At 36.7% G+C, this 19,238-nt stretch overlaps 1 protein-coding gene across 2 annotated transcripts in view; it reads right to left on the bottom strand.

Moving 5' to 3' along the window:
* The window catches only part of Nalcn (sodium leak channel, non-selective), a 293,583-nt gene that overhangs the window by 220,376 nt on the left and 53,969 nt on the right, over window positions 1-19,238 (bottom strand). For both annotated transcript variants that reach the window (XM_052190478.1, XM_052190479.1), the window contains exons 7-8: window positions 4,289-4,431; window positions 4,054-4,158 (exon numbers count right to left, since the gene is read on the bottom strand). In XM_052190478.1, the coding sequence (XP_052046438.1) occupies window positions 4,054-4,158; window positions 4,289-4,431 (248 nt within the window). The remainder of the gene's footprint in view (window positions 1-4,053; window positions 4,159-4,288; window positions 4,432-19,238) is intronic.

Below are 19,238 nucleotides of genomic sequence, written 5' to 3'. Positions count from 1 at the left end.
TGAACACTCCTCTCTTAGTACAATCTTTTGGGAAAGCATGAGGATTTCAGCCCTGTGAATTAGCTCAGGCTTGTTCATTTGAAAATGATAAAATTTTGTAATTGTTTGGGCGTTTTTTGAGGGGGGGAAGCTTGGTTTGCAAAACAGCTAAATATCATCCCAATCATCAGGTTACCCTGAAAAAGTCAGTTAAAATTTCAAACTTATGATGCAAATTTGCTTGTACACACACACACACACACACACACACACACACACACACACAATATGGAGAAAAACTTTATTTTTAAATCATTCTGCTGTTTTTAAGTATTTTAAAAATAGATCAGTTATTAAAATTAGGAGGGTGGACACCTGGCAGGATTTCATTCTTAAGGCCTATATTTTGTCCATGAAAGGCAGCACATGCATGTGATACCAGTTCTCAGGAGGCTGAAGCAAGATGACTGCCACATGTTCATGCTTGTCTGGACTGTGGAGTGAGACCTTATCTCAAGACAAATTAGAAAAAAATGTCAGCAAAATAATACATTTACTGAGGAAGTCTCACAAAGTTTAATTTTTGTTCCCAGCTTCCTATGGTTAAGGCTTCATGTTGTCCCTAAGGCTTCTCCCTGGAAGGAGTTCACTCCTGTACCACGCTGGGACACCCTTTATCTGAGCTGTCTCTGTTAACTGCCTTCTCACACATCTGAGTGATATCTATTCATGTCGAAACTGCTGGCTTTGGAGACACTAAGCATTTTTTTCCTCTCAAGTTGAGCATTGGGTTATGCGCAGTGTTCTTTTTCTTTTGGGTGAATCAATTCTTTCCATTTTTGCTCATGTGTCTTTCATTTACACTCTCTGCTTTTCTTGCTGAGCATAACACATTCTTTCAAAGGGTGATTTAGGCAAATTCTGAGAATGTTGACAGGAAGGCGAAAAAGGAACAACTTAAAATCACCCTTGTGCTTGCATCAACTCTACCCTCATCCATCTTCTGGCTTAGCCAGAGCATAATAATTCAGATAGCATCTGTCAGCACAAGTTCTCAGTCACAGATGACAGTCTCAGGAATGCTGTTCTCTTCACACAGCACAGTGCTTATGTGTCAGAACTCCTACAGGATGCCACTGTAAACTTTATAAAATTTCAGTATGCATAGTACAAAGCCCATAGGCCTTGGGCTTTGATTGGTCTTCCATCTTTATTCTGGACAAAGTAGAGTCAGCTTATCCCTAGCATTCTTCAGTCTAGATGAAGAGATGGTAGGTCTCTAACGTGAACTGGTCAGTGAAGGATGTGAAGGACAGTCTGAATGAAGGAATTGCTGTGCTTAAAGCTTTCCTAGCTCATGTCTACCATATTAACATCCAGTGTTGGGGCCACACCCCTAAATATTGTGACATCAGAACTTCTATTTGTGGGCTAATACAAAGTATATTTTGTAACAGGAATGTGGGCCTCTTGATCTATACACCAGTCCATGTCTGAGTCTGTGACAAGGTGATTCACAGCAAGAATTACACAGAATGTGGTCACTGGCCCCAGCACAGCTCAGCCAGGTCTATGATTAGGAATCTGAAAGAATCAGCTCTAGTTTGCATTAATTTTACTGCTGGACATCATAGAATGCTCTGCACAAAAGTTTTGCAAGCAATATTTCCTTAATTTGTTTCCGTGTGGTTGTTCAGAGACATTTGTTAGTGACCATTCAAATAAAAATATTGCTTTGATATTTTAAAGAAAAAAAATTACCATGGACTCTGTTTTGCATCTAAAATATCAGGGCCAATTCTTAGAGAACTGCCTATGTCTAAAGGTCTACTCTATTCTCCGGATGTACGTGTGTGTGTCTGTGTGAGGGTGGGTGTGTATACACATGTACATTTCCACCCATGTGGTTTGCATAGGAAGTTTATATAATTAGAGACATTACTAAGTCCAATCTTTCCAGTAATTTGTAGCTCTTTGGTAATAAAAACACATTGAACATGAATTTCCCACATAATAGATGAAGGCAAGAAATTATTTAATGTCCAAAAAGCTGTGTGACATACAGAAATCAACATTATTTTATCAATTTAGAGCCTATTTTGTTAGAATTAGACACTTATGATTTTGTGTTTTAAACCAATAAAAGAGAAGTCCAGGCTCTGAGTTTGGTCAGATTTTACAAATGGAGCAGTCAAGGCAAATGTTCTGTCCCACTTCTGTACACACAAAAGCTTCAGGGACCTCTTGCAAGTGGTGACTGAGGGGTAGGTGGAGTCTGAGGCCAGTTGCTAGGCTGCCTAAGTGGTGTTTTCCAAGAGGAAGCCTGCAGGAGCTTAGGTTGCTTAGCAACCGTGTCCTCAGCCATAGCATTTTTCTTAATGAAGGTTTTTCACAGTTCTCTGTGTGATTACCTCTGCTGAACATACCAGGCGCATTCCCTCTTGAAATCCTGACTTATGCCTCCACATTAAGTGCAATTTTGCATCAAAATAATTTTGTACGACTTTGTTCAAAATTTTCACATTTCATCTTCTATTATAACTGCTAGTTGGTTTGGTTCTTTACCTTTCCAGCTGTGATTTTATCTGACAGAGTTACTTAATAAGCAAAATATGGTTTTAGGGACATTTTAGACCATCCCCTGGGAGCGCTGCATGTAAGAGCTGCATTCACAGTTTTTTTGTTCCATTTACATCTCAGTGTCACAGAAAACATGCCTGCCAAGAGGCTGCCACCTGAGAAAGGACCTGAAAGTTTGTTACACTTCATAGTCGGTTAACAAGAGCTAGACAAGGAACAAAAGCTTCCTGGTTGATTCCTTGAAAGTTCCACAATGTGGTGTCTATGAAAAAAACCTATGTAGCATACTAATTTCTTTTCATGGATGTTTGAATCATTTTGACATGATCTCATTTGTAACAAAGGAGAAATAATTTTGATATCTCCACCACCATATATATCAGCCTTCTATGTTTAATGACACAAATATAGGATTGCTAAAAGATTTTAAATAAAATTTTCACTTTGACCTTTCCATAAAGACCTTTAAACCAATAGATCTATAAAAGCACTTGTGGACTTATTTTTTTACAATTTAATCTCAAATTAATTGTTATAAAGCTTTAAATTGTTTCTTTCTTAATTCTAGATGCTTCTTTTCTCTCCTATTCATTCCAGACGATAGGTGAGCCTGCTCTTCTTGTTTCTAAAGAGCAAAATATGCAAACAAAAATAAGTAAATAATAGAATATCAGAATGTCTCATATAGTCAAATGCTCTGTTGCTTTTGTATGTTTTTGGCCATCTCTAATTTCTTTAGGAAAACGAAACCATACTGAACATATGAAGACTTTTCAAGAACCACAATCACAGGGAGGACTGAGGAGTCATCTTTATATTTCCTTGTACCTTGATTGGTTTGTTCTTAATTAAATACATTTTCAACACTACCACTTCTAATCCTCTATATACCTCTATATAAAGACCACTGTATAGGCTTGAGGTTACACTAATAAAGGCTCCAAAAGAAAAAAGAGGAAACTCCATTGTGATATTTTCCCAGGAAGCCTTTGAGGGCTTGTGGTCTCAGAATCCATTCAAAGGTCAACAAGCATTGTTGGCAATTTTATTTTGTATTGAAGCCACCCACTGTACTTTTAAACAACTAGATGACTTTCACCATACTGCAGCAAGAGTCTGGGATAACTGTCCTGGCTTTGGGCCTTTTCACCTGTTTTTGTTTGTTTTAAGATTTATTTATTTATTTATAATGTATACAGTGTTCTGTCTTCATGGATGCCTGTAGGCCAGAAAAGGAGACCTGATTTCATTATAAATGTTTATGAGCCACGAGGTGGTTGCTCGGATTTGAACTCAGGACTTCTGGAAGAGCAACCAGTGTTCTTAACCACTAAGCCATCTCTCCAGCCCCTTTACCTGCTTTTTAAACCACTCTTCCATTGTGCCATAATGCAGCATCCCATTGCAATAGTATTCCCTGAGGCAGGTCACTGCTATGAAGATGGGGGTGTGCCTGAGACTAAATAGATTGTGATCATCCCATTGAAATGATACCTGTGTGGTGGCCGTAGAAGTTGTGCTGCTTCGAGTTCCCCACATCTGTTGAAATTGTACTCTGATTTCTGCAAATGTCTCAATGATGACAGCAATAAACACATTCTGAAAGGAAATGACAAACCATATTTACCAAACACTGAGATGAAGATGCCTAGTGATCAATAAAACCAAAACCAAATCACCTGCTGAATATCACAAAATAGGCATTCTCTGAGAACAGTGTTTCTAGTACCTTGACAAGCCAAGCAAGGAAGAAAATCAGTGTGATGAAGTAGAAGTAGGAGCGCCAGCGGGGGAAACTGTCAATTGCTCTGTACATAAGGAATACCCAGCCTTCCTGAGATGAAGCCTCATAGACTGTGAATATACTCGTACCTGTCAAGACAAGAATACAGATCAATCATCATTGGCTTTTGAAATAAGGAAACATTTCTCAGATAATCAATAGTCATTCACCTTCATTGTCTCTATAACAGAAGCTCTTCTAAAAGGGATTAAAATTATGTGTGATATTTTGCTGTTCTTAAGATATTAATAAAGTTGTGTCTGACTTCAAACAAGGGTGATTTCAGTATTACCAACAATATAACATGTTCATATTATTATAATATAATTTAATTTATATTTAAGTCATTTAGTACAGGGAAAATTAAACAAATGTTGAAATGGGTAGAGAAATACTGCAGAAATTGTGTGCCATGGACTATCAATACTTTAGGACTTGTTACTTTGTAGGTGCTAGAAACTGCTGCCATACCTTCAATCAGAATAAGACTGAGAAGTCACTTTCTCACTAGGGTACTTAACTACCTTAGGCTCCAGTAATTAACTTGGTGGAACTCTCTTCGGGTTTCATGATGCTTAGGTGTAGGGTTGTAAATTATCCCATAGTACCTTGCATCATTAGGAACTAGCATCTCATTGAACATACTCCTGGTAATAACAATGCCGTTTAAAATACATGGCTATCTATAGAACACCTGGTTTAAGAGAACATGAGATACTGAACAGGAAAAAAGACATATTTTGTTCTATTAACACAATGAGATGCTTTACAGAGACTAAAACATGTTGAGATCAAGAGGTATATTCAAGGATTCATAAGGATAGTTTGGAGAAATGGAATTAACCCAGTCTCTCTGGAGCAAGTTTCTAGATCTCTAACTGACAGCATCATTCTTTTTAACTAAATGACCTCTGTGTACATAACTCCTTTTCCTGTGAGGATTAACTGGAAGTTTTTATAAAATCTTGACAATGATGTATGATGATTTTTCAAGACATTTCAGGCACAACAGAGAATAGAAGCACCTGTTCAATAATGCTTTTTGTGAAAAACATAAAATCTGCTATGTACTTAAAGTTATTTATAAATTGAGTATGATCTGTATCATTCATGAGACTGATAGGTACATGAGCTCAGTAAGTTTATCCCCTATGAAGGACTTAAATTATTATGGAATATAACCAATAACCACCATGAATATTCTATTCATAAGAAGAAACAATGCAATTATGAGATACATGTATCTAAATGACCAAACTAAGAAGGCTTGAAAGAGTCTAGTGGGCCTCATCACATTTGTGTTTTGTGTTTGCAGAAAGAGGGGTGACTGTGGAGGAACACAAAAATGTTCAGAGCCAACACACAGATGTGTGATGGAAAGTCACTGCAAATGCAGATAATGAGACATGGAGGCGTGGAAGAGAATCAGAGAGAAGGGAAGTAGAGTCCTATTTGGTGATTTTTCACCTCAAAATCAACTTATGTAGAGAAGTCTGTATGAAATGTAACTTGCTTTTTGTACTATCTCAATATTTAAGTGCAATTTTTAGATTTATATTTAACATAATTTAATTGTCTTGCAGGTTTATGGGGTATATAGAGCTTTTTAATGCACATTCATAACATATAGCAATAAAATGAGGGTAATTAGCATTCAGATCAATTTTCTTTTAGCTAGTTGAGATAGAAAATTAATTGTTGGCTGGAGAGATGGCTCAGCTGATATAGGTGCTAGAGGAACCAATATAAACGTGGTTGATATAGTGGTGGGCCTATGTAAAACCAGAATTCTTATTGTGAGATGGGAAGTAGAGACAGGATTTCCCAGAAGCTAAAGGACCAGATAACTGGAAACACATGGCTCAGTGAAACAAACAACAAATTACTTGTCTCAACACAACCTAGGAGAAAACTGCCTCGCAAAAGTTGTCAAGTTGTCCTTAATCTCCACATGTGTGCTCTGGTATGCATTCTCTCTCTCTCTCTCTCTCTCTCTCTCCTCTCTCTCTCTCTCTCTCTCTCTCTCTCTCTCTCTCTCTCTCTCTCACACACACACACACACACACACACACACATACACACACACACACACACACACACACACGTTTTCCAGAATTGCTATGAACATCAGAATTTACTTCCAGTGGATTGACACATCTTTTCCTCTTGACCTTTCTTTCCAGGCTATTTGTTTCTATGCTTCTATGAGACTGACTCTGTCATCTCCACATATAATTACGTAAATGAGGTACACAAGCCTTTATTTTAAGATTCATGGCTTAACTTCGGTAAGTTATCACCATAATAGTTGGTTTATAAAAAGTGTTTGGCTGGGGGGGGGGTCTCTGTTTTATTAGGTAAGAATATGGGAAAAGGTGATAAAGGCAAATATTATCAACTATTGATAATCTTTTGGAGAGGAGGAAAGTGAAGGCCATCTGTCTTGATCTGGAACAATGATAAGACCAGAGATTGAACTCACTTATCAGGTCATACTTGAAAATTTACATTGTTTAATGCCCAGACCTATTTTTTCTTGTTTGAGATTAGAATGTAAGAACATATCCTTTTCAGTTGGTATCTGTATTTGAACAAAATCTATTCTTTTATGAACGACCATGAGTAAGTTTATAATCAAAGAACTTGCACAAGATGAAACTTTCAGGCACACAAAAACTGAGACCTGAGCAGCTCAGGCAAGCAACAAAACACCAGCAGAAAACTGCACCCCCAGCTCCTGTTCTGAACATGTGCAACATTTTTTGCCATGCAGACTTAATACAAAGGACAATTTTAATATAAACAATTTACATCCATTATTTTCCCCTAATTATTGAAGGGAAACAGAAAAGTGGCTGTGAAAATCCATTATTAAACCATTGTTAAAGTTTAATGGCTTTACCAATGGAACATTATTTGGTAAAATGGGGATTGTCCTGCTTGAGTTTATCTGTATTATATTTACATGGAAGATGCTGTTTGGAATTAAGGGCAAATGGTGTGCGCAACTTGTAATCTTGATGCTTTTACTCCATACTTTCCAATTAAGCAAAGGGGAAACAGGAGTCATTAATAACCCATAGTGCAGCTCAAAAAGCAGGTGTGTTGGTAAAATAGAAAGCTGAAAATATCACTAAAAGCCCACTCAGGACAATAGTGACTGCTTAAGGAATTGTTCCTGGCCACTGTATCATGTTCATCTGCACCAGGTCAGATGGCTTTGAGGATGTTGCAGCAGTTTTTAGGGTCAAAGGCAAGAGAGTGCAACATTCCTCCTTACCCATCTATGCCTGACTTTGCAAAGTACAGAGAAAGATAAAGCACTTCTGGAAAGATTTTCAAAGGGTTGAGCATAATTTAAAATGGATGCAAGTAAACTGTGTGATCTTGTTTTCCATGCCCAGTGGTGGCTGGCCCTGAGGAGGAGACTACAGCTGTGCACTGGGGCCTCTGTGCCCTGCTGTCTGTCTGTTTTCTGTCTTCTCAGCAATCTCCTCTTCTGCTATCCAGGACTCAGCTCTTCCACCCCAACCCCCAAATGGAACTTAAATTAACATTCCCTAGAGTTCCCAAAGCGATGTACATAAATTCTATCAGCTCATTACTATGGCCACCCTAATGTTAAAACTCATTCATGTCTCTTCTGGGCATTAAGAAGTACTGACGAAATGTTAATAAATTAAACAACAATCATATTGTCTGTGAGTGTGCACATGTATGTGTGTTCATGCATGTATGTATATACATATGTACGTGTATGTAGGGGCTAGAGGTCAAGCTAGCAGCCATTATTTTGGGGTTTTGTTTGTTTTTGAGACAGTCACTCACTGACCTGGGTCTTATATGTAGTCTAGGATGAATGACCAGTGAGCTCTAGAGATCTGCCTATCTCTGCTTCCCCAGCACTGCTATGCTTGACTTTTCACATGGGTACTGGAGATCAAAAACCAGGTCATCGTGCTTTTGACTTATCTACTTTACTAAGCAGCCTCCCCAGCCCCTTGATTACATAGATTTTAAGAGACACAAAAACGTTTCTCAGTATTTGCTTTTTGAAAGAAAAACAGCTGATTGCTTAATGTAATTATTTCACAGATAATCTCGAAGCAAATGGAATGATCTTATACTTTACTGAGTGTATTCTCTGATTTTCAGAAATAATTGAAATTATGTGCTTACATATATAATCTCCAAAGCTCATGTTCCATTTTAAGAGGTAAGAAGGGAAAACATTGATATTTAGAAAGTATTTTCTTTAGATGTTCTTCATTGTATATTTTTTGGTCAGCTTTCATTATAAAAATGTAATTTTTTATTAAAATAGCCACATTTTTGTTAAATGAATAACGATTCTATGATAATACCTGGGAATATAATGCATTCAATTGTGAAGAGTAATAAAGCATGTTCCAAAAACACTCTGGTACTCCAAATCCTTCAGATACAAATTAAGGTTTTTGTAAGAAACAAAATTACAGTAATCATGTTCAGCTCATCATCTCTAATTTCATTCTTTCTTTTTTATCTCTTTCACTGATGCTTTGAGTTTAACATAAAAAGAGAGCAAAATTCTACATGTAGATGGCAAACACCGACCTTGGAATTTTCTGTAGGGTATCTCTGCATTAGGATGGAATACAGCATGTTTTTTTGTACCTTGAACATAGGTTTATTCCCACCTGTTTTGTTTATCTTTAGAGTTGTGTATGTTGCTTTTCCTGTCTTCTTAATTATTTGTTTTTATATATTATATATTATATATATATTATTTATTATTTATTTTATATATTTTTTTCTCTCTGATAGTTTCTTTTTTGGGGGTTAATAGACTGTGTGTGTGTGTCTGTGTGTCTCTGTGTGTGTGTTTTGTGTCATGTTTGTGTGGTGTGTGTGTTTAGCATTGTGCACTCAAGCAGAGTCCAGATGAAGATGCCTGGTTTCTTCCTTTATTATCATCCTGCTGGATCTTTGGGGATAAGGATGTGATTTTTAACTGAACCAGAATCTTATCACTTGGCTAGTCTGGCTGGCAAAGGAACTCTGGGGAATCTCTTCCCATTGAACACTGGAGACACAGGCATGCTAAACCACACCTGGCTTTTGTAGATGCTGAGGATTTGAACTCAGATCCTCTTGCTTTCATAGCAAGGGGTCCTACTAACTGAACCATCTTCTTACCGTAAAATTCTCTGGATTCTTTTCTTCATGAAAAATGGGTGAGATACTGTGTAGGGTTTTATTGTTTGTTTTGTTTTGTTTTTAAAAGTATTCCTGTTTGTTTTTCCTAGTTATGTGTTACAGAAGCAAAGTAAATTAAACACTTTTAAATGATACAAACAAATTGTGGTAATGACTATTAAAAGCAACAACAAACATATCTGAGGCCACCACTAACCCCTTTCTGAACACAAAGCATCCATGGTTTTGTTATAAGAGTGGACAACATGGTTTTAGTACTATTTCTACTTTAAAGGTTCATGTGCTGGGACCTTGATCCTCATTGTATTAAATTAAGAAGAGGAAGGACCTTTAAGAAGTCAGGGTCTGCACTCACTAATAAGTGGATATTAACCTAGAAAACTGGAATACCCCAAACATAATCCATACATCAAATGAGGTACAAGAAGAAAGGAGGAGTGGCCCCTTGTTCTAGAAAGACTCAGTGAAGAAGTATAGGGCAAAACCAGAACGGGGAAGTGGGAAGGGGTGGATGGGAGGACAGGGGGAGAAAAGGGGGCTTATGGGACTTTCGGGGAGTGGGGGGCTAGAAAAGGGGAAATCATTTGAAATGTAAATAAAAAATATATCGAATAAAAAAAAAGACAAAAAAAAAAAAAGACAACTAATGATGGCTACAGAACCTTGAGCTCTAGGCAGCTCCAAATTCATTTATTATATTAAAAATCCTTTATCTCTTATAAAAAAAAAAAAAAAAGAAGTCAGAGTCAATGCAAGGTAACTAAGTCTTTGTGGTCCCTGGAAGGAATTAAAATAGTTTGCAGGAAACTATGTTAATTTTCAGTATACTAGATTTTCATAAAAAGAGCAATCCTGAGCCCTGTATTTCTCCTGTTTTCTAACACATCATCACATGACTGTTATCTCATCAGAAGAGCTCCCTCCATGTTATGTGGATACCAAAGGGACCTTTACCAAGTCTAACCATAAGAAGCCACCCTCACCAAACCCAAGAAAATGAAGACAAAGATGGCCTTTAAGTTTCTAAAATTAGAAACAAAATAAACTTCCTTTATTTATAAATACTCAGCTTCAGGCATTTAGTTTTGTATACAGAAAATGGACGAATAAGATGGTAAAATATGCTACTGAGGGAATGTGGGAATTCAGAGTTGAGGACGTACCCTTGAGATAATAGTAAATATTGCAGATGTACAGTGTCTAGATCTGCATAATTACCTTTACCTTCACACTCAGATTTCATAAAGTAGCTAAGAAATCTCATTTTTAGAGTGTGTCAGCTTCTCAGCATTTAGATGCTCAGGTAAAGTTCTTAACTCCTCCAATGACATTAAGCATGGCACTTCCTGGTGCAGTCGGTTTTTGGGCCTACAGTAAACAACTAGAAGCCAGCTTGGTGAATAAGTTATGGGCATCTGAAGAATAGCCTCCTACAGCACTGCCAAGTTCAGTCACCAGTTCAGGTTACTATAGGTACTTGTTTTTATCTTTTATTTGTAACATTTCTAATCTACATTCTCTGAAATTGATCTGAACGGGATTCCCTTCCCATCTGTGAAGATAATTTCATCTTTGTAGGCGAAAAAGGCTGGGAGGGCAAAAGGACAACCTTCCTATCATTCGAGCATCAGTTTCCCTTAGCCATTTCTAAACTCTTTCCATCTGTTCATGTTTGCTTTGTCCTCCAGCTCTTACCATTTTCATAGATAAAATGATTAACTTTGAATCTTGGAATTTTGGGTTACAGCAAACACCCCTTACCTGCAAATGAGAAACAACCATTTCATATTCCCTTCCTTCTGCATATGTATATATCAATCTCTCCATAAGCTGCTGGAAACCCATACACAAAAAACCAGAACCATAGACAATCTCAGTTCTGGTTTCCAAATACATGCTTTATTTTCTCAACTGCAGCTGCAAGGACTAAATAAATCTGCAAATGTGGTCAGATAAGAAAGTACAGGTGAGGCACCAGACTTTTGAACATCTTTGTCTTGTTCAAGATAGGATGAGTCAAGCTTGGTCTGGCTTTCATTCCATTTGATACAATTACATGTAAAAACAAGGCCTGTTTCATTCTCTCACTATTTTCTATTCTTAAACACTAGAGGGGTTCTATAGAACAAAGTATTCATTAAACTAAAGAATCAATAGAAACCAAACCAAACTAAACCAAAACAACTCTATTGAGTAGTTTGAAGGAGAGCTCACCAAAGCTACACAGATGGTTAAGTTCTACTGTAAGTTTGGACTTAGATCTGATTCCATGAGGTGTCAATGGGAAATAACAAACCTATGAAAGTAAGGCCAGGGGCTCATTGTGTTGGGTCTCCTAAAGCAGGGCTCTTCAGCTATGGTGTTAGAGCCATTGGGAAAGGATGATGCTCTTGAGCAGGTCTGTTCAGGCATTGTGTAGTAAGTACAATATAACGTCCTTGACCTTTTACTCACTAGATTCCAGAAACACACCAACCTCCAATTTATTACCAGAAACTTCTCATTAAATGATCACTATCAGTTTACTTAAAAATATAGGAGAAAATGATTTTTAAAATTTTCCATTAATAAAATTACATTTTATCTAGTGTGTGTGTTCGTATGCCACAGCATGTAAGTGGTGGTCAGAGGGGAATCCTGAGGAGGTATTTTTCTCTTCCTCTACAACATGGGTCTTTGGGTTAAACTTAGTTCGTCATTCTTGTTGGCAAGCACCTTTCCTCACTAAGCTATTACACCAGTCCAGCCCTTGCACCTTAATAATGACTGTTCACATATTTTGCTTAAGATATAGTTCACTAAGTGAATGCTTGTGAAGTATGCACAAGGACCTGAATTTAATCACCAACTTTGAGAGGGGAAGAGAGAACTTAATTAAAAATTATAAAGAAAATTTGTATCATTTGAATAAAGTAAGTGCCATAGAATTTATACAACTCAATTATAATAATTATTTCTTTGTCTTTGACTCAGTATGTGGCAGTGATATTTTCATGGGCAAACACAGAGCAGACTAACTATAAACCATGTTGCTGGAAGCATGATAGTGTCCAGAGCAAATGTTACGCACACTCCATAGCACAGGGACAGTCTGCTCTCTTCAAAACCCAAACAGCCACAAGCAGATGTGAAGCAAAGTGACTGCTTCCCTAATTCCTCTTTAATCTTATTATAACTTGGAATTCAAGGCCACTCTTTGGTGATAAAATCTGTACTTGAATTTACTTTTTCAATTTGGTGACCTTTCAGTGTCCCACCCTTGAGTTATCTGCTCGTGTGTGAAGTCATTTCACTCATCCAGATTCAGCCACAGTCTTAAATAATATTTCAGTCCATGGTCACGGTATGAGTTACTTTCTATCATATTGTTTTTTCCCTTTCAAACTGTTTCCTCCTTACTTCAACATTTGTTGTTTTGTGTGTGTATGTGTATGTGGGTTGTTGGGTTGATGATAATGTATGCATGTATGTATATATGTTTATATGGAGGTTCATGCATCTCTGAAAGGGTATGTTTATGTCATATACTGATATTAGAAATTTTCTTATATTGCTCTGCTCACCTTCTTACTCTTTAACCCTGAATTTGGTGCTTATTGATTGGCTAGGCTAGCTGACTAGTGACTTCTGGAGTCTGCCTGTCTCTGCCTGCCAGCAGCACTGTGTGAATGGTGGGTTACAACTGACTGTAACTCCAGTTCTAGGGATCGAACATACTCTTCTAGGTATGTACCTGCACTTATGTGGTACACATTTGTACACTATGAACAAAATAGCAATTATAATTCTAATATTTCTGAGCTATACTTAGTTTTTTAGATAACACAATTGTGTCTCACTGTTGAAATATACAGTACTAAAATTTTGAAATAAAATTAGAGTAGAAAAAATGAATATTTATGTTTACATATATTTTCTAAATTAAAAATCTTAGAGGTAATAGCATTTGTTACTTGGAATAAATACTTTTAAACATAGAAACTGATTAAATTTTCCAATTATGAGTAGAAAATACCTCTAGAAAGGAGAAGTGAGATCTTTAGTGGTTTTATTCACACATGGAAAAGAAGTGTTGACATGGCTGGATGCTGATATTGGCTGGGAAGTATGGGTATTAAATTAGAACCATTCCAGAGATGTCAAACACATATGCCAATGTAACCACTTCCAGCTTTCTGTGCCTGGGCGCTTTCCAGGTAGACTGAGAGCTTCCTGGGGGTGCAGAGTAATCCTTTTAGGCCCCTCTCTGCTTGCCTTTGAGAAGCAGTAGTTTCAGATCAAAGGGACTTCTTGGGATTTATTTTCTGACTTAATGAGCCCACACTTACCACAACTCATGCTCTGTTCCCTTCACTAACACTCCAAGTGTCCATGATTTCTTATCTGTATATGTTGGATCAACCAATGCTGGCCTTGGAGTTCTCTCAGATTCTCCGGGGCAATCATGACATTTTATGGCTACCACACAACACTAAATCACTATTAATTAGAAACTATGTTTTCTCAAAGGTTGAGAACAGACAGTGCCAGAAGCACAGTTACTTTTAGTATTTCAGCTTTGCTGCAAACTTTTGAAAGATGTTATTAGCAACTGGTTAAAAAAAAAACAAAAACAATCAAACCAAAACAGAAAAAAAAGCCAGGACTTGATAATTACAATGTGAGAATTTCATTACAAATTCAAAAACTAAAACTGGGTATTTGAACACCTTTGATTAAAATGAGAGCTTAAAGTTGAAGTGTATAAGGGCCTGGCCCTTTGCTTACCCTTAGTCAGCCTGGCCACAATGCTAAGAATATCAATAGCATAGGATTTAAGAAAGGCCCCACTAGCACCGAGGCTCAACTGTGCTAACATTCTGCTTGTTGATCCAAGAAGAACATTAGCAAGCCATTTGTTGTTTCTCTCCACAAATAACCTTTGCTCCATATACCTCAACATTTATCTGTGTTTCTGCTAGATCTTCTAACAAAGTATTTGAGAACAATATATACAAAACAATGAATTAGGTGGAACGGGAGTGAAAGAGAATGAAAACTTGACTCATTCCAAGAATTTGCTTCAAGTGCCTATTACATTACAGCAAATAAATTCTGAGCCAGAGAGCTCTGGACAACTGTGGTCTTGCCTCTTATTCTTAGAATGAAGTACCTTTCTATATTCTCATTAGGCATGTTAGCAAGACTATTGTAACACACCAGAGACAACTTGGCCAGCAGTGCTACCTTCTTAGCAAGTGTTTGCCTGAGGACCACCCCAAAGAGCCATCTGCAGAGTGGCTGATGAGATGACATGAACTCTTTATTAAGAGCGCAACAGAAAAATCGTAAAAATCACTCCCTGAAATGATAGTTAAGCCCAACACAAAAGAGAAATGACAGATGAGGCACTTAAAGTTTTAATGGTAATTTTTATTTAACTAGTTATTCAACAGGTAAGAAAAATATCATTATTCTTTTCTATCAGTGTAGGCTTTTCATTAAGTTTTTTTGGTAGTATGTGTGTATGTGTGTATGTGTGTGTGTCTACTGTCTGTTGTACCTTATAAATCACTTTTAAATAATTTGCTTAATTTATAACAAACACTATTTAAAAATACAAGAAAATGTTTGCAATGATTTAAATAGAAAGATTACTAATATTAATTTCTGATGTACTGACAGAAAAGATCTAATGAGCCTGCATAACAAATTCATTCAATAAAATTTGCAAAGAGAGCACCTTGACTTCCATATCCACCTAAGGAAATGGAGCCAAATGTTTGTGCAAAACTATTGTTTGGTCACTGTGTTCATTTCCTGCCTTGTTAATACTGATGAATATTTAGCAATAAATTTCTCATGTGGCAAGTATATCTTCTAGTTCTCTTAAAGTTAAATGCATTTGCTACTGCTGTATGGACAGAGATCAAATACCCAGCACAAATTAGTAAAGTTTAAAGGGTCATGGGGTTGCTTTTTCTTTGCTGTGCATATTGTGGGAAAGATCTCTCATGTAGCATTTAATATTTCTAGGGAACAGCTTGTTTGAGGCTATGCTAACCTGGAACTTCACAGCCAGAAAATTGTCTTAGGTTTTGTCTTGAGTCATTATACGGGACCATGAATGTATCACAGAAAACAATTAGCTAACTTACACCTTAGAATAGCAGATCAGAGGTAGTTTGGGCTCCATTCAATCATATCAAACCAGGATATTTCTCGGCAGTGAATCTGAGCTCCCTGGAATGTTCTGACTGATACCAATAAAAGAACTATTGTATGAAATGCAGGCCCTTTCTAGGCTTTGATTCTGCCTCAATATCCTGAAAATCAACTCACACTGGACTTTTGTTTTAAAACAAATCAAGTGTGGCTCAACGAAGCTAAGCCCCATCCTTGAGTTGGCCCAGGAGGACAAGCCTGCATCCATGTTGCAATGACTCATGCTTGCTTTCACAGACAGGCTCTGCTCACTCTGCCACAAATGCTTGAAACTTCTGAGTTTCCTGGCTTGGTTTTGAGGAATTTGAACAAATTCCTGTCTGGTACATTTTGGGAAGTAAAATTTTGCTTTTAAAAGTAGATAGATTGGGCCAAGGAGAAGCAAAAGAAGGGAGGGCAAATTCCTCTCTGTGCTTATGGACCAGGGTCCAAAAGTTATTTTGTGTTTCTGCTGGGGAAATGTTTATCTGCCCTCTATTCCTTCTGTGTTGCAAAGATTCCTAATAAGACAGTATGAAAAGAGTTTTAGTTATCCTCTGAATTCTCACCAACTCTCCCGATTTAAAACCTAAAAACAGCAAGATTTTTCTTTCATCAGTCTGTTAGATGAGTCAAAACAACATAAAATTGAAACTAATTCTTATTTAAGTTTTGGATAGAACTTCTGGGAATACAGTAGCAACAACCAGAATTATTTTAGCATATTCTGTAATGCAAGTACAGTTACTTGAGAAGTAGAATATTAATAAAGAAAATATTTTATGAAAGTACATTGACTGTGATTTAAAAAAAATGACTCTTTTTGAAACACATTTGTAACTAATTTTGTCATTTCATGTGATTCATGTAATTTAAAACTAGAAGTGACCTTTGTTTGTATATCCCTTGAAGACTTGTTTATGCCTTACTGCTTGGCATGTGGCTGCTAAGGTTGGTATTATGTAATTTTTGACATTTCCTGTATAAAGGTAGCATTGGGACAAACTTCTTTCTTATGTGAAAAATTTACGAGCCATATACATAAATGACTTTCCATAACCAAATTCCCTTCTAGCAGAGAGAGCAACACGACAGAGACTTGAAAAATATGCCAGAGGATGGTACAGCTGCTATATAAGTTGAGAGCTTGGGCATCTATATTGCCCAGGTGGGTGGATCTCAACTACTACATAGACTGATAGCCAAAGTAGTTCATGGCCATGGTACAGTCCTCTCCAAAGGCTGATCTTCATATAGATGTCAGTGGAGGGGAGAAGAAAGTAGTAGCCAAATATAATATACTATTATTTTAAAACCTTATATAAACACACAGATTTGGATTGGTAGTTCTTGGAAAAACTACGAGGCAAAATTCACAATGACTTTCCATAAAACAGCTCCCTTTTACACACGCACGCACACACACACACACACACACACACACACACACACACACACACACACTCGCTGTATTAATCTTGCTGTAAGTTACCACCAAGCCTAACCACAGGAATTCATATTCCATATAAACTCTTAACCCAAAAGATGATTTCTCACCATAAATCTAAAATAACAATGCAGTATTAACAACATGTTATATAAGGACCCACTTAAGATTTCTTGCAATGTTAAAAAAAGAGACACTTTAAACCTGAGATTGTTATTTTTTAAAGATAATATTTTGGATTCTTAACTAATGGCATGATTCAGTAACATGAAGTGATAAATTACCTTTCAATAAGAATTATAGTATGTCTCATTTCAAGGCTATAAAACACTTGCTCAAGAAGCATTATTTCTAGCTGAAAAAAATGTTAACTTATCAATTAAGTAGTTAGAATAATACATATATAGACAAACAGGCACTCACACACACACCAGGTTTTACATACAAAATACAAAAGTATTAAAGTAAAACAAAGCCACAGGAATTCACATATTTGGAAGAACCCTCAGGCCTGCAGCTTGTTATTCTAGGCAAGGGAATATGAGAAATATTTAGGGCTGGAACAGGATGTAGTCTGACAAACCACTGTAAATGCTTGAATCCACACCCATGGTCATGAAGATGGAGGGAGGTCTTCTGGAGTTAACCACAGCTGATAGCAATGTGCTCATTGGTCACTTCAGTTAACCAACCAACCTATACTTCTTGTGTTTTTATTTTCAGAGGATTCCTGAAAGAGCTGATCTTTATTTTAAATAATACTATTTGGCTTAAGTATAATTCAGAATCTGAAACTTTTGGAAATTCGAGCATTTTATTTTTGTAGGAAATACTCTTTTCTCAGCCAGTACAGGCTTTGTGTTTTGACAAGATAAAGTGTCACTGACCCATTGTTACACCAAAGTAAATAATACTTTCAACATGTGTCCATTTCAATATTCAATGGTATTTTGTGTTTTAAATAAACTCTGACATCATATACAAAGAAGTAACCTTATACAAACTGAGCAGATTGTATTTATATATTTGAAATACATATAGATATGTATATAATGACAATTAAAAAACAGAAGTCTTGAATTTTAGAGAGAGGGTTTTGGAGAGGTCTGAAGGGCAAAGGAGTGGGAGATAATGATGCCATTATATTTTAACTTCAAAATTTCCTTCATTTACAAGGTAAAAGATGAAAAATATACCCATTTAGTATTTTTCAATGTAACTACACTGCTATGGTATAACATTTTATAAAATTGAAGTCTATTTGTTTTCTCCTCAATATGTTCTTTAGAGAACAACCAGTAACTTAATCATTCAGTGTCAAGGACCAGCCTTGGCTTGGAGAGGATTTCTAAGAAAAGGGGTGTCCGAGAGTAGAGAAAACAAATGACTCCAGGTCAAATCACGGGTTATAAGCTGGCAGCCTAGGTTCTGCTTGACACAGCTTTCCTTGTTTTAGAATCACCTAGGAGATGGAGAGCCTATTAGGTAGTTTCCAGAGAGCTACACTCCATGAAACCAAGTTTTGTCTATTTATTATTATTTTTTGCTAACATGAACAAACATCCAACACATAGTAGAATCTGCCCATAATAAATATAGTTGAAAAGGAAATTAAAAATTCCTCATATAGTTGATTATGTAAGGAAACTGACAATTAGAAAGAAATACATCCCTATATACTGTAAATTAAAGAAGATCAGCTCATCAGAAGATAGAATATTTTTATAAGGATTGTGCAAAAACCGGTCCCATTAGTTAGTAGAAAGCTTCATGACACACAGAAACAGTAAACACACATCAGAGCAAATATGAACTTTTGGGACAAGGGCAAGACAATGTAGGAACAGGTGGCCATTGCTAATGTGTTTTCTCTGTGACAGATGGTGTCTGCATTTTACAGCCTGCATAGTTCTATCACCTCAAATGCTCCAGACCCTTGTTAAATTCAGTCATGCTACAGTATAGCACAATAGTGCTGTTCATTCCCAGCTATGACCTACAGAAACCCAGGAACCACTGAGGTTTCTGTTCTCTATTCTAACAAACACATGGGTAGCATGATCCTGT

The sequence above is a fragment of the Apodemus sylvaticus genome, chromosome 8, assembly GCF_947179515.1.
Source record: "Apodemus sylvaticus chromosome 8, mApoSyl1.1, whole genome shotgun sequence".
In the NCBI taxonomy this organism is placed as follows: Eukaryota; Metazoa; Chordata; class Mammalia; order Rodentia; family Muridae; genus Apodemus; species Apodemus sylvaticus.
The sequence above is the reverse complement of the archived record's forward strand: the minus strand, read 5'-3'. Positions and strand labels throughout refer to the sequence as shown.